At 43.4% G+C, this 17248-nt stretch overlaps 1 protein-coding gene across 1 annotated transcript in view; it reads left to right on the top strand.

Moving 5' to 3' along the window:
* The first annotated feature begins 1569 nt into the window (after positions 1 to 1569).
* Positions 1570 to 17248, top strand: part of LOC123732822 (uncharacterized) — a 31933-nt gene continuing 16254 nt past the window's right edge. Inside the window, exons 1-2 of the mRNA XM_045712122.1 lie at positions 1570 to 1766; positions 16513 to 16557. Coding sequence (XP_045568078.1) covers positions 1580 to 1766; positions 16513 to 16557 — 232 coding nt within the window. The 5' untranslated portion in view covers positions 1570 to 1579. The remainder of the gene's footprint in view (positions 1767 to 16512; positions 16558 to 17248) is intronic.

Genomic DNA, 17248 nt, shown 5'->3' on the forward strand with positions numbered 1-17248 from the left:
ATGCTCAGAAAAATAGTCTAGGCTTTACAGGTTAGCGCCCTCTTGGAACCATGTAAAATCAATGATATAGTATTGTAAATATTCCCTTACCTTTGATTATCTTCTTCAGAAGGGACTTCCAGGAATCCCAGGTTGATAACAAATGTAGGTTTGTTCGAAAAAAGTTCATAATTTATGTCGAAATAGCTCCGTCTTGATAACACGTCCTGTAGGCTACTGTACTCTATCCCAAAAGACCAAAGCGCGGAACAAGTCGTCACTAAAAGTACGGGAAAAAAATATTTACGGGCGTTCAAACATGTCAAACGTTGTATAGCATAAATCTTTAGGGTCTTTTTCAACGAGAACTTCAATAATATTCAAGGCGGACGATTGCATTCTCTTTTAAAACGTTAGGAACGAGAGAGTACACCACGGGAGCGCGCGCCCATAGAAGAATAGGCCATCCGCTTGTGACCACCTTTCCATGCTTCTCCTTCGGTCAGTTTCTGCCGGAGAAGACTCAAACCACTTTATAAAGACTGTTGACAGAGGAAGCCTTATGAAGAGGAAGCCTTAGAGGAAGCCTTATGAAGTGCTACATGACTAATCAGATCCTGTGTGTTTCATAGGCAGAGGTTTGAATGTGATTCCTGTTTGAGTTTCGCTCAGGGTTTTGACTGCTATATGAGACAACATTCAAACAGTTTTAGAAACTTTAGGGTGTTTTCTATCCAAATCTACTAATTATATGCATATTCTAGTTTCTGGGCAGGAGTAGTAACCAGATTAAATCGGGTATGTTTTTTTATCCGGCCGTGAAAATACTGCCCCCTAGATTGAAGAGGTTTTAAGGAGCCTTTTGGTCCTCGCTCCGGTATCGCTTACCGTGTGGTAGCAAAGAACAGTCTATGACTTGGGTGACTGGAGTCTCTGACAATTTTTTGGGCTTTCCTCTGACACTGCCTAGTATATACAGTGGGGAAATACTTCTTTCCCTCATTAAAATGCAAATCATTTCATAACATTTTTGACATGCGTTTTTCTGGATATTTTTGTTCTTATTCTGTCTCTCGCTGTTCAAATAAACATACTACTAAAATTATAGACTGATCGTTTCTTTGTAAGTGGGCAAACGTACAAAATCAGCAGGGGATCAAATACTTTTTTCCCCCACTGTAGGTCCTGGATGGCAGGAAGCTTGGCCCCAGTTATGTACTGGGCCGTTCGCATTACTTTCTGTAGCGCCTTACGGTCAGAGGCCGAGCAGTTGCCATACCAGGCAGTGATCCAACCGGTCAGGATGCTCTTGATGGTGCAGCTGTAGACCTTTTTGAGGATCTGGGGACCTATGCCAAACCTTTTCAGTCTCCTGAGGGTGAAAAGGTGTTGTTGTGCCCTCTTCATGACTGTCTTGGTGTGTTTGGACCATGATAGATTGTTGGTGATGTGGACACCAAGGTACTTGAAACTCTCGACCCACTCCACTACAGCCCCGTTGATGTTAATTCTATCTTTTGCATTCTCTTTCTCTCTCTCTCTCTCACTCTCTCACTCTCTTACTCTCTTTCCGTCTCTCTCTCTCCATCTCTACCTCACTATGTCTCTTTCTGTCTCTCTTCTCTCTAGGCCTCATCCTTCTGTAATACACATCTTTCACATCCTCTCAGCAGAGAGGAAGTACAGATGGGTGGAGAGGAGAGGTGGGGTGGGGGGTTGGACAGCCTACAAGCCACTAGAGTTTAGTAATCGACACGTTGAGATGGAACGCCACTGTGTTCTACTCTGTGAGTTCAATATTATCTGTATGGTGTAATATCTATATCGTTTAAAATGTATATGGTTTAATATCTATATGGTTTAATATCTATATAGTTTAATATCTATATGGTTTAATATCTATATAGTTTAATATCTATATGGTTAAAAATCTATATAGTTTAATATCTAGATGGTTTAATGTCTAGATGGTTAAAAATCTATATAGTTTAATATCTGTATAATTTAATATCTACAGTATATAGCTCAATATCTATATGGTGTAAATTATATCTAGTTTAATATCTATATTGTTTAGTATCTATATAGTTTAATATCTGTATTGTTTAATATCTGTATGGTTTAACATCTATATAGTTTAATATCTCTATAGTTGAATATATATGGTGTAATATCTATGTAGTTTAGTATCTATATAGTTTAATATCTATATAGTTTAATATCTATATCGTTTAATATCTATATAGTTTAATGTAATTTTGTAATTTTATTAGGATCCCCATTAGCTAACGCCATAATGCTAGCTTATCTTCCTGGAGTCCAACACCAATTAACAAGACATTACAAACAACCACAATCAAGACTTCACAAACATTCAACAAGTAGACAATACAGACATTTAAAATACCTGACAGGAAACACACATCAGTTGATACTGTCTATTTCCTGTCCAGTCGTATGGTCTATCACATTAGATGTTCTTTTATTTTTTTTCTTGAAGGTGGATTTACTTGTTGCCTGAGAAATATGGATTGGTAAAAAGTTCCATTCAGTATTGCTCTACATAAAACTGTAGATTTAAGGTGATTTGTCCTTGCCTTGAATTTGGCTGTCTGGTTTGGGGGTTATGCGTGTTGCTAGTATTAATTATTAGACTGAAAAATACTGTGGTTTTTTAAAAATATAACATTCCTAAAGAAAATCAGAAGACTAGATAGTAATTTGTTTTTAACATGAAGCCATGAGAGATTCTGATGCGTTTTAATAATATTCATTCGGTTATGAAGAGATAATCTGGCAGCCCTGTTTTGAGCAATTTGGAGCTTTTTTATATCGTTCTTTGCTGCAGATGACCATATAACTGGACAGTACTCTAAGTGTGATAGGACCTGGGATTGAATCACCTGATTCAGAGTGCTAGATGTTACATACTGTGAACATTTTCTTGCAACAGTAATTCCCTTATTCATCTTAATAGCAATATTATCTATGTGTTCTGACCATGATAAAGCTGCATCCAACATGATGCCTAGCAGTTTAGTTTTTTTCACTTTTCTACATGTGTTCTATTCATTGACAAATTCAATTGGGGATCATCAGTAAGCATATATCTAGAACCAAATACAATACATTTAGTTTTAGAAATGTTCAGCAGCAATTTGTTCATATCAACCCACTCAGACACCATTCTTAGTTCACTGCTCAGTACATTCTGAGGCTGCGCTTATACATTGGAGAGTCGTCAGCATACATGACCACTCTTGCTTTGTTCATTACTCAAGGTGAATCATTAGTAATGTGGGCCTAGGCAACTTCCTTGAGGAACACCATAATGTATATCTTTACTATTTGAAAAGCTACCATTAAATAACACTTTTTGCCTTCTCTTGGATAGATGGCTTTCCATCCAGGATAGAGCTGCAGACTTAAAACCATAACATTTGAGTTTTCCTAGTAACAGTTCATGATCAATTACATCAAAAGCAGCACTGAAATCCAGCAACACTGTACCAATTAACTTACTATCATCCATACTCTTTAACCAATCATCTGTCATTTGTGCTAAGGCTGTACTCATATAATGCCCTTCTTTGTATGCATGCTAGTAACCCGTTATCAGACCATTACATGAGAAATAATCCTTGATTTGTACAGATACAATTTTTTCCAATAATTTACTTAACACAGGCAGCAAGCTTATAGGACAACTCCTTTCTACCTCTTCCCTTTCTACTTGATGAAATTCAAACCTGCCTTGCCTCTCCTTCATGTTACAATATTTTATAAGGGTGTATGACATGGAGCCCTCAGTTGGAATCATAGCACTCCTCAACTTGTCCACTTTGCCGGTAAAATAAAGTAGTTTGCGATGTCATGTGGTTTTGTAATAAATATACCCTCTGATTCCACAAAAGAGGCAGACATGTTTGAATTCCTACCCATAAGTGTTCAACGTTTTCCACAGCTTTTCCCCATTACTTCATCAATTTTGTGCTGATAGAATCCCTTCTTCTCCTTTCTTTAGATGGTCACACGATTTCTACAATAACTTTGCTTATCAAACAAAGAACCAGATTTATCTGCAATTTTTTGGCATCATAACGTTGAATCATTACATTTCTCAGCTCATCATCCATGGGGCACCATTTGATCTCACAGTGCATTTTCTTAAAGGGGCGTGCTTATCAGCTATATTCATAAATAATTTCATAAACAAAGATTTCAGGATCATCCTTACTACACACTTCTAACCATTTCGTATTCTTAATCTCATCCACAAATGAGTCCTGATTGAACCCTCTGTAGGACCTTGGGTAGATTACCGTAGGGCCAGCCTTTGGTATTTTAGTTTTCCTAGTGAGTGCAACCAAGTTATGATCACTGTAACCTAGTGCCACTGATACACCTTTAGAACAATGTTCAGCCATGTTAGTAAAAATGTGATCGATACAAGTTGATGATGTAATACCAGACCTATTAGTGAACGTTCTGGTTGGTGATGCCATAACTTGGGTCAGGTTACGTACATTGGCAACAGAAATATGTTTATTTCTCATTGGACAGTTGGTGTTCAAAAAATCGATATTCATATCTCCCTAAAAAATCAGCACTAGGTGGCCTATAGCAGCAACGAACTAGTATAGGTTTCAAATGTGGTCAATGCATCTGTAGTGCCTCTAATCCATTCAACATTAAGTCCTGACGTTGTTTTGCTGGAATATGATTCTGGATGTAAACTGCAACCCCCAGATCTATTTCTGTCCCTCCTGAACAAATTGTATCCATGTATAGAGATCTCAGCATCCTCGAAAGAAGAGTCCAAGTGAGTCTCTGATATTGCCAATACAAGAATTTTGTTTGACAGCACTAGACAGCATATTTCATGAATTTTGTTCCTTAAACTGCATATAGTCAAGTGAGCAATTAACAGACCTTTCTTTTGTTGATTTACAGTATTTATATGTCCAAACATGAATCAATAGTTGGAATCTGAGAGAGAGATACTCAGTGTGTGTATGTGGGGCTGAAATTACTTGTGACTGTCGCTCCTCCTAATTCCATGGGAGGGAGGGTGAACAATTACTTTGTCGTATCTCAGATATGCTATGTCACCTTGTTCTCTTGCAGTGTTCTTTCTTCTTTGACGGACCCCATCTGAGAAATCCTCATTGATGAAGATGAAGGACCCTTTAACCTGTCTTGGGTAGGGGGCAGTATTTTCACGGCCGGATGAAAAACATACCCAAATTAAACGGCCTACTTCTCGGGCCCAGAGTCAAATATTTGCATATTGTTATTAGATTTGGATACAAAACACTCTAAAGTTTCTAAAACTGTTTGAATGGTGTCTGTGAGTATAACAGAACTCATATGGCAGGCCAAAACCTGAGAAGATTCCATGCAGGAAGTGCCATGTCTGACAATTTGTTGTCCTTCTGTTGCATCTCTATCAAAAATACAGGATCTAATCTGTTACCTAACACTTTCTAAGCCTTCCACTGGCTCTCTAAAGCCTTCAGAAACCGGTTTGAGGCGTCTCCTGTCTCTGGGCAGAAAACAGGAGCACACTTTGTCAGTGGACTGCTTGATGATAGAGACTCTGGAGATGCGCGGTCCCGAGAACTTGCCATTTTTCTCTCCATTTTTGAATGAATACAATATTGTCTGGTTGGAATATTATCGCTACTTTACGATGAAAATAGCATAAAAATTGATTTTAAACAGCGTTTGACATGCTTCTAAGTACGGTAAAGGTACATTTTGAAAAATTTTGTCTCGAAATGCGCCGCACGTGACCGTTTGGATAGTTACCTGAACGCATGAACAAAACTGAGGTATTTGCATGGACTATTTGGAACAAAAACAACATTTGTTGTTGAAGTAGCAGTCCTGGGAGTGAATTCTGATGAAGAACAGCAAAGGTAATCCAATTTTTCTACAAGTAATTCTGAGTTCAGTGAGGCTCGAACTTGGCGGGTGCCTGAATAGCTAGCCTCTGATGGCCGAGCTATGTACTCAGAATATTGCAAAATGTGCTTTCGCCGAAAAGCTATTATAAAATCTGACACCGCGATTGCATAAAGGAGATCTGTATCTATAATTCATAAAATAATTGTTGTGTATTTTGTGAAGGTTTTGATGAGTAATTTAGTAAATTCACCGGAAGTTTTGGGTGGGAATGCTAGTTCTGAACATCACATGCTAATGTAAAAAGCTGTTTTTGATATAAATATGAAATTGATTGAACAAAACATGCATGTATTGTATAACATAATGTCCTAGGAGTGTCATCTGATGAAGATCATCAAAGGTTAGTGCTGCATTTAGCTGTGGTTTTGGTTTTTGTGACATATATGCTAGCTTGAAAATGGCTGTGTGATTACTTTTTGGCTGGGTACTCTCCTAACATAATCTAATGTTTTGCTTTCGCTGTAAAGCCTTTTTGAAATCAGACAACGTGGTTGGATTAATGAGAGTCTTATCTTTTAAATGGTGCAAAATAGTCATATGTTTGAGAAATTGAAGTTATAGCATTTTTAAGGTTATTTGTATTTCGTGCCACACTCTACGAATGTATATTGGTGCGACGTTCCGCTAGATGTAAGAAGTTTTAAGGAGTTTGGCTTTTTCAAGGACTGCAAGCTTATCCTTGAACCTGAGGAATTTCACTACAATTGGCCTGTGTCACGGAATATTAGGGCAGGACTAAATAAACTAAATACCCCCGACTAATGACAAAAAGGAAACAGGTGCGGACCTAGACACCATTTTCTCTGGATACTGTGACAGTACCCCTCCCCTGACGCGCAGCTCCCGCAGTGCGCTGACGCCGGCCTCGGGGACGGCCCGGAGGGCAAGGCGCCGGCCGGTCCGGACGGAGACGATGGAACTCCTGGAGCATAGTGGGATCCAAAATGTCCCCCACCGGAACCCAACACCTCTCCTCCGGGCCGTACCCCTCCCAGTCCAAGTGGTACTGCAGGCCCCCTACCCGACGTCGGGAGTCCAGGATGGCCCGGACTGTGTACGCCGGGGCCCCCCCGATGTCCGGGGGGGCGGAGGGACCTCCCGTACCCCAGCGTCCTGCAGTGGACCAGCTACCACCGGCCTGAGGAGAGACACATGAAACAAGGGGTTAATACGGTAATATGAAGGGAGTTGTAACCTATAACACACCTCGTTTATTCTCCTCAGGACTTTGAACGGCCCCACAAATCGCGGACCCAGCTTCCGGCAGGGCAGGCGGAGGGGCAGGTTCCGGGTCGAGAGCCAGACTCTGTCCCCCAGATTATACACGGGGGCCTCACTGCGGCGGCGGTCAGCGCTCTCCTTCTGTCGCCTGATAGCCCGCTTCAGGCACTCCTGGACAGCACTCCAGGTCTCCTTAGAGCGCTGCACCCATTCCTCCACCGCAGGAGCCTCCGTCTGGCTCTGCTGCCAGGGCACCAGGACCAGCTGATAACCTAATACTACCTGAAAAGGTGACAGGTTAGTAGAGGAGTGGCGCTGAGAGTTCTGGGCAATCTCGGCCCATGGCACGAACCTCGCCCACTCCCCTGGCCGGTCCTGGCAATACGACCGCAGAAACCTGCCCACATCCTGGTTAATGCGTTCTACCTGCCCATTACTTTCAGGGTGGAAACCCGAGGTCAGGCTGACCGAGACCCCCAGCCTCTCCATAAACGACCTCCACACCCTAGAAGTGAACTTGGGACACCGATCAGATACGATGTCCTCAGGCACCCCGTAGTGCCGGAAGACATGGGTGAATAGGGCCTCCGCAGTCTGTAGGGCCGTAGGAAGACCGGGCAATGGGAGCAGACGGCAGGACTTAGAGAACCGATCCACAACAACCAGGATCGTCGTGTTCCCCTGAGATGGCGGGAGATCCGTAAGGAAATCCACCGAGAGGTGCGACCAAGGTCGCTGTGGAACGGGGAGGGGCTGTAGTTTCCCTCGAGGCAGGTGCCTAGGAGCCTTGCACTGGGCGCACACTGAACAAGAAGAGACATAGTGTCTTACATCCTCAGCCAAGGTGGGCCACCAGTACTTCCCTTTCAGGCCTCGCACTGTCCGTTCCACCCCAGGATGACCCGAGGAGGGTAAAGTGTGGGCCCATCGGATCAGGCAATCATGAACACCAAGCGGAACGAACTTCAGACCCGCGGGACATTGAGGAGGAGTGGGTTCTGACTGAACCGCCCGCTCGATGTCCGCATCCACCTCCCAGACCACCGGCGCCACTAAACAGGACGCAGGGAGTATGGGAGTGGGATCGATGGTCCTCTCCTCGGTGTCATAGAGACGCGACAGTGCGTCGGCCTTCCGGTTCCGAGAACCCGGAATGTATGAAAGGGTGAACTGGAACTTAGTAAAGAACATAGCCCACCTAGCTTGACGAGGATTCAGTCTCCTCGCTGCCCGGATGTACTCCAGGTTACGGTGGTCGGTCCAGATGAGAAAAGGGTGACGTGCCCCCTCAAGCCAATGTCTCCACACCGTCAAAGCCCTGACCATGGCTAACAACTCCCTGTCCCCCACAATGTAGTTGCGCTCTGCCGGGCTCAGCTTCCTAGAAAAGAAAGCGCAGGGGCGGAGCTTCGGAGGAGCGCCCGAACGCTGTGACAGAACTGCTCCTACCCCAGCCTCGGACGCGTCCACCTCCACTAAAAATGGCAAAGAGGGATCTGGATGTGCCAGCACCGGAGCGTCAGTAAACAGAACCTTCAGATGATGGAAGGCCCTGTCCGCCTCCGCTGACCACCGCAGCCGCACCGGACCCCCCTTCATCAGTGAGGTAATGGGAGCTGCCACCTGACCAAAACCCTGGATAAACCTCCGGTAATAATTGGCGAACCCCAAAAACCGCTGCACCTCCTTCACCGTGGTAGGGGTCGGCCAATTACGCACAGCCGTAACGCGGTCACATTCCATCACCACCCCTGTGGTGGAAATGCGATATCCTAGGAAAGAGACGGCTCGTTTGGAGAACTCACATTTCTCAGCCTTGACGTATAGGTTATGCTCCAGCAGCCGCCCAAGCACTCTGCGCACCAGAGCCACATGCGCGGCGTGTGTGGCGGAGTAGATCAAGATGTCATCGATGTACACCACCACACCCTGTCCGAGCATGTCTCGGAGAACCTCGTCCACAAAGGATTGGAAGACAGCAGGAGCATTCTTTAACCCATACGGCATGACGAGGTACTCATAATGGCCATATGTGGTACTAAATGCGGTTTTCCACTCGTCTCCATCTCGGATACGCACCAGGTTATACGCGCTCCTGAGATCTAATTTCGTGAAGAAGCGCGCCCCGTGGAATGACTCCACTGCCGTGGCAATGAGAGGTAGCGGGTAACTGAAACCCACTGTGATGGAATTTAGACCTCTATAGTCAATGCACGGGCGCAGACCTCCCTCCTTCTTCTTCACAAAAAGAAGCTCGAGGAGACGGGTGATTTAGATGGCCGAATGTATCCCTGTCTCAAGGATTCAGCGACATATGTCTCCATAGTCGCTGTCTCCTCCTGAGACAGAGGATACACGTGACTCTTAGGAAGGGCCGCGTCAGCTTGGAGGTTTATCACACAATCCCCCTGTCGATGTGGTGGTAATTGAGTCACCTTCGTTTTACTGAAGGCGATAGCCAAATCGGCATATTCAGAAGGAATGTGCACGGTAGAGACTTGGTCTGGACTCTCCACCGTAGTTGCACCGATGGAAACTCCTACACACCTACCTGAGCACTCCCTCGACCACCCCGTAAGAGCCCTCTGTCTCCACGAAATCTGGGGGTTGTGTGTGGCTAGCCAGGGGATTCCCAGTACCACTGGAAACGCTGGGGAGTCAATGATGAACAGGCTGATACGTTCCACATGGCCCCCCCACGTCGTCATAACCAGTGGCACGGTGACCTCCCCTACTTGGCCGGACCCTAGCGGTCGACTATCTAGGGCGTGCACAGGGAAGGGGTGGTCCAGCTGAACAAGGGGAATCCCTAACTTATTAGCGACCCCACGGTCCATAAAACTCCCAGCTACACCTGAATCGACTAGTGCCTTATACTGGAAGTGAGGGGAAAAATCGGGAAAACAAACGGAAGTGTACATGTGGTCGACAGGGGGCTCTGGGTGTGTCTGGTGCTGACTCACCTGGGGGGTCGATGTAGTGCTCTGCCTGCCCTCCGGACTCCTGGGTGGACCCCTCCAGCACCGGTCCGCAGTGTGTCCTCTGCGTCCACAGTGGGTGCAGGAGAGGCCCCCCCCTCCGGTCCTCCTCCTCGAAGCAGCTTCTCCTATCTCCATGGGCAGTGGTGCAGGAGGGCTGAGAGGTGGAATGAACAGACCCCGACTCGAATGTCTCCGGGTAGCCAGCAGGTGGTCCAGCCTGATGGACAAATCTACCAGCCGGTGATGGTGTGGTCCCTACCAGCTCGAGCGGACTTCCTCATTGAGACTGCAGCGATAGTGATCCATCAGGGCCCGCTCATTCCACCTTGATCCCGCGGCGAGAGTCCGGAACTCCAGGGTGAAGTCCTGAGCGCTCCTCGTCCCCTGTCTCAAATGAAACAGCCGCTCACCCGTCGCCTTGCCCTTCGGGGGATGATCGAATACCACCCAGAAGCGAGGGGTGAACTCCGGGTAGTCGCCCGAGCCGAGTCTGGGCCCTCCCAGACCGCGTTGGCCCATTCCAGGGCTCTACCCGTAAGACAGGAGACGAGGACGCTCACTCTTTCTTCGTCGGAGGGAGAGGGGCGGACGGTCGCCAGGTACAGTTCAATCTGGAGCAAAAACCCCTTACACCCAGCGGCCGTCCCATCAAATTCTCTCGGTGGCGTAATCCGGATCCCGCTCGATCCTACTTCAGGGGGTGTCGGTAGTGGCGCCCGGCTGAGCAACTGGAGCTGGTCTGGTGGGGGAGGTACCTCTCGCCCAGCTCTCCAGTCGGGCCAGAATTTGGTCCATCGCCGAGCCCAGGTGGTGGAGGAGGCTGGCATGCTGCGACACCTGCTCAGCTACTGTAGGCGCTTCGGCTCCTGCTGACTCCATAATAGTTCCGGTGCGGGATTCTGTCACGGAATATTAGGGCAGGAGGAAGTAGCAGAGTCAGACGCAGGATACTATTGTCCGGTAGGTCGAAGTTTATTGGCACCCAACACACTGGGTGAATCAAAAGCACCAGGATCGCACAAACCCCAAAATGGGAAACAGGTAATCCAAATTCAGAGGAAAAAGACGCACGGGGCGCAGCCCGGCTATAATCAATATTCCAAGCAAAATGTAAAGCTGGAGAAAAACACAACGTACAACCCACTGCCCGCTGACACACAAAATAATCCCGCACAAAATACAAACCAAAAAGAACAAACTAAATACCCCCCTACTAATGACAAAAATGACAACAGGTGCGGACCTAGACAGACAAAACACAACGAACACAGAAACATAGATCGGTGGCAGCTAGTAGACCGGCGACAACGACCGCCGAGCGCCGCCCGGCCGAGGAGGGGCACCATTTTCTGTGGATACTGTGACAGCCTGGGTCTGGTTCCATTCTCACCACTATTGACCACTGGTTTCCCAGACACGTTCCAGCTCTACCTGTTGATCCAGTTGTAGCTCCTCAGAAAACAGCTTCTGTCCTCTGATTCAGCCCATGTCTCACTTCGGCTCTCCTGGATACCATCTATTACAAGATTATTTCTCTTGGATTGTCCATCCAGGTAATTAGTCTTCCAGACATGTTCTGGAGGCCCTCCCTGACTGTGGTGATTTCATTCTGTAAAGAGGAACAGTTTCTGGGAAGTGCATCCTGTGTGGTGTTGTCACGGCCGTCATAGAAGGTAGACCAAGGCGCAGCGGGTTGATTGCTCATCATTACTTTATTAAACGTGAACACGAAAAAACAATAAACAAATCGACAGGTTGACAGTTTGCAGGCTAGACAAACAGCAGTGCAAATTCAACTACCAACAATATTCAAAACAAACATACTCCTACTTATAGGACCTTCAATCAGAGGCAACGATACCCAGCTGCCTCCAATTGAAGGCCCCACCCCAACAACACATAGAAACAAACACCCTAGAATCAACATAGAACAATACAACATAGAACTAACCCAAAACCCCGGAAACATAAATCACGCCCTTCTACCTACACACACACCCCGAACCATATATAACAAATACTCCCTGCCACGTCCTGACCAAACTAAATAATAACAAATAACCCCTTTACTGGTCAGGACGTGACAGGTCTTCATTACATCCACATCCTTCTGAAGGCTTGTTTTAATATCTTGTACATCTTTTGTCAGGTCGTCCTGCCTTTTGTTGGTAGACTCCATGATCATTTGTATGAAGCTTTAAAAATTATTTTCCTGATGAATGATCATTTCCTTGTAGAAGACTTTCTGCTTCTCCAGGAGTTCACGTACCTGCCCAGCAGAGATGTAATCCTCATCTTTTTCGGAGGCATGATAGTAATGATAGTAGGACGAGCCCTCTATTCACTACGTGAAATGAAAGACGCCAGCAGTAGAAAACTCTGGAAATAGGTGGTCCGTGCTTGGTATCCAGCAATAGTAGCCCAGGTTGCTTAGCTTCATAGCTAGCAGCTAGACTAGCTGCTTTTGCCAATGTATTACCATCTTGTTTGAGCTAGGATCCCTGGACATATATCAGCAGTCCCAGCGTTAACGTTAACGGCGTCCCAGGATCCAGATAGGAATAGGAAAACTATTGTAAACTTTTATTAGCTAACTAGGTAGCTTGTTGTTAAAGTAAAACAAACCGAGTCTCTAGTCTTGTACTGCGCGAGATGTCAACACAAGATGCGAGAATGACGTGTACTCCGAGCATATGTTGTGGTGACCAATGTCTATATGGTTTAATATGGTTTAATATCTTTATAGTTTAATATCTTTATAGTTTAATATCTATATAGTTTAATATCTATATAGTTTAATGTATATATAGTTTAATATCTATATGGTTTAATATCTTTATAGTTTAATATCTTTATAGTTTAATGTCTATATAGTTTAATATCTATATAGTTTAATATCTATATAGTTTAATATCTATTTGGTTTAATATCTTTATAGTTTAAAAAATCTATATGGTTTAATATCTACATGGTTTAATATCTATATGGTTTAATATCTATATAGTTTAATATCTATATTGTTTATTATCTGTTTTTTTAATATCATTATGGTTCAACATCTCCTCTAAAAAGGGGGGTTCTACAAGTAAAACATTTTAGATCATCATACCATGGATAATTAAGCGATTTGATTTAACATTTTAGGAGGTATAATGTTTTTTAAATAAAATGTGTTAAAATATGTCATTTTCATTCTGTATAAACGCATTGAATAACACATGGTTTATTGGCAAAAAATAGTGTTGTAGATTATGTCCTCAAGAAATATTAAAAAATGTTGGACACATATTTAACCCCTTTCTGGCAAAACTATCTCCATACTTCCATGCATTTGTATGGGTTACCTTCAGACGAGTCCCTTGACACTTGTGGGGGTCATAGAGTACCATCATGTTCATATTAGCACGTAGCCCAATCGGTTCCGACGGTACAGACAGAAGTTGGCACATCAGCTGTATCGACTTCAGATGAGTCCCTTGACACTTGTGGGGGTGCGGAAGGCCGACACAGGAGATGTGGTGGATTGAGACGCAGGTAATGCAACAAAACAGATATCTCTTTGTTGTGACACAGTATCATACAGAAAAATACAATTTCCAATTTTACATAAACATTTAGAATATAAAACACATTGAAGCCTTTATAACATTCATCATGGACAGAACACTACAACGTTCCTTCTGTTAGTAGTAATGAAGCCTTTACATCATTCATCATGGACATAACACTACAACTTTCCTTCTGTTAGTAGTAATGAAGCCTTTAAACTGGATTGTGGTCCCCGGTAACCAGACCCGAGCCAGTCATGACACTAGGATGAACCCAACTCTATTACATCTACAGTACAATAGACTGAGATATCAGCCATATATCCTCCTATGGTTTACTAGTGTCGAGACATTGTATTAGTTAACCTGTCTAGGATAGGGGCAGTATTTTCACGGCCGGATGAAAAACGTACCCGATTTAAACTGGTTACTACTCTTGCCCAAAAACGAGAATATGCAGATAATTAGTAGCTTTGGATAGAAAACACTCCAAAGTTTCTAAAACGGTTTGAATGGTGTCTGTGAGTATAACAGAACTCATATGGCAGGCAAAAACCTGAGAAAATTTCAAGCAGGAAGTGGCCTGACTGAGAACTGTAGTTCTACTTTTGAATCCCTAGAGAAACTACAAATACTTATGAATTACGTTGCACTTCCTAAGACTTCCATTGGCTCTCTAAAGCCTTCAGAACGTGGATTGAGCCGTCTCCTGTCTCTGGGCAGATAATAGGAGCACAGTTTGTCAGTGGACTGCCTTGTGACTAAGAGATTGCAAATGCACGTTTCCGCGAGCACGGTGTTTTTTCATTCCCTCTTTGAATGAAAACACGATTGTCCGGTTGGAATATTATCGCTACTTTACGAGAAAAATAGCATAAAAATGTATTTTAAACAGCGTTTGACATGCTTCTAAGTACGGTAAAGGAACATTTTGATTTTGTTTGTCTCGAAATGCGCCCGTGCTTTACCCTTTGGATAGTGACCTGAACGCACGAACAAAACGGAGGTATTGGACATACAGTGGGGGAAAAAAGTATTTGATCCCCTGCTAAATTTTGTATGTTTGCCCACTTACAAAGATATGATCACTCTATAATTTTAATGGTAGGTTTATTTGAACAGTGAGAGACAGAATAACAACAAAAAAATCCAGAAAAACGCATGTCAAAAATGTTATAAATTGATTTGCATTTTAATGAGGGAAATAAGTATTTAGCATGGGTAGAAAAATATTTATTTGTCTTCAACCTTGTGTTTGCACGTTCAGTAGGCTACTCAAAATGTAGGGCGCGCGAGGGAAATGTGACGACGAAAAGTCAAGAAAAAGTTCTATTTACGTTTGTTCAAACATGACAAACATTGTATAGCATAAATCTTTAGGGCCTTTAGAATGTGACACTTCAGTAATATTCCAACCGGACCCATGCATTGTCTTGAAAAAAAGTTTTGGAACACAGGTCCCATCTAACGTGAACGCGCCCTATGAACTCAAGGGATTTTCTGGTAACCTGCTTACCAGCAATCTCCTTCGGTCTGTGTTTACCGCAAAAGGCTCAAACAACTTTCTAAGACTGTTGACATCTAGTGGAAGCCTTAGGAAGTGCTATTTGAGTCCTAACTCACTGTGTGTCAGAAAGGCAATGACTTGAGAAAACTACAGGAACCAGATTTTCATTTCCTGGTTGGATTTCTCTCAGGTTTTTGCCTGCCATATGAGTTCTGTTATACTCACAGACATCATTCAAACAGTTTTGGAAACTTTAGAGTGTTTTCTATCAAAATCTACTAATCATTTGCAAATATTTGACTCTGGGCCGGAGTATTAGGCCGTTTACTCTGGGCACGCTTTTCATCCAAAAGTGAAAATACTGCCCCCTAGCCCTAAAATTAAGGGTCTCTAAGAGGTTAAACATAGGACCAAACAGCATCCACACAACACCAACACACTCATACAGGTGAAAGCAGCTCTAACGGGTTTTAACTTTTAATAACAAAACAAAAATGACATACATTTTCATATTCCATCTATCGTCATGACAACCATTGTTCCAAAGTCCCTTTATTGCATGTTTAATGTTCTGAGGCTGGTTCTCCAAAGTGAGAGGACAAAGGAATTTTGTCTGTGGCCTAAGATTTACCATAAAACCCCCACATCTTCATACCCCTAGATATCTCCTCTGTTGGGGGTGAGAGATACTCTGTAGGGTTGTGGTCTCCTGTAACCTGACCTGATCAGGACAGTCATGACATTATAAACTGACAATTTGATTGGGATTTGTGTCTGATGTTAATTAGATTGACACACAAATGTGTTAGTAGAATATTAAGGGAATTAATATCTGTTGTACAGCTCAGTGTTTACATCATGCACCATAGTGATAGTTCTCTCTGTGTGTTTCAGCGTTTACATCATGTACCATAGTGATAGTTCTCTCTGTGTGTTTCAGTGTTTACATCATGTACCATAGTGATAGTTCTCTCTGTGTGTTTCAGTGTTTACATCATGTACCATAGTGATAGTTCTCTCTGTGTGTTTCAGTGTTTACATCATGTACCATAGTGATAGTTCTCTGTGTGTTTCAGTGTTTACATCATGTACCATAGTGATAGTTCTCTCTGTGTGTTTCAGTGTTTACATCATGTACCATAGTGATAGTTCTCTCTGTGTGTTTCAGTGTTTACATCATGTACCATAGTGATCGTTCTCTCTGTGTGTTTCAGTGTTTACATCATGTACCATAGTGATAGTTCTCTCTGTGTGTTTCAGTGTTTACATCATGTACCATAGTGATAGTTCTCTCTGTGTGTTTCAGTGCTGTTGAGTACACTGGTATACTGTAGCCTCGGACAAGGTGGAGGTGAGTACATTTATCTATATTCATCACCTGTTCTATAGTAGTAACATTTATCTATATTCATCACCTGTTCTATAGTAGTAACATTTCTCTATATTCATCACCTGTTCTATAATAGTAACATTTATCCTCTTCTCCTCCTCTTCTCCTCTTCTCCTCCTCTCCTTTTCTCCCTCCTCTTCTCCTCTCCTCCTCCTCTTCTCTCTCTCTTCTTTCTCATATTATTGCCTGCACCTTTCTCCTCTCAAAGTAAATTCTATATATATTGTGTTTGATATTAAGATAAATGTATGTCGCTCAGGATAAGGGTGTCTGCTAACTGACAAAAATATCAAAAGTAATGCAGGAAATGTAATACCAAATGTAAATCTAAAAATATGTCCATATGGTGTGTTTCCGTGGCTTGTGGTTTGGCAGGCCTGATTATTTTCTGTGACCCAGATGCCTCCAGCAGTGTCCATGTTGTATTCATCAGTTATATTACTGTATTCATCAGTTATATTACTGTATTCATCAGTTATATTACTGTATTCATCAGTTATATTACTGTATTCATCAGTTATTTTACTGTATTCATCAGTTTTATTAGTGTATTCATCAATTATTTTATTGTATTCATCACTACTGCTCTGTTTTCTCGCAGTGGCATCATCAGTAATATTACTGTATTCATCACTACTCTCCTCTTCTCTCT

The sequence above is a fragment of the Salmo salar genome, unplaced genomic scaffold (assembly GCF_905237065.1).
Source record: "Salmo salar unplaced genomic scaffold, Ssal_v3.1, whole genome shotgun sequence".
Lineage (NCBI taxonomy): Eukaryota > Metazoa > Chordata > Actinopteri > Salmoniformes > Salmonidae > Salmo > Salmo salar.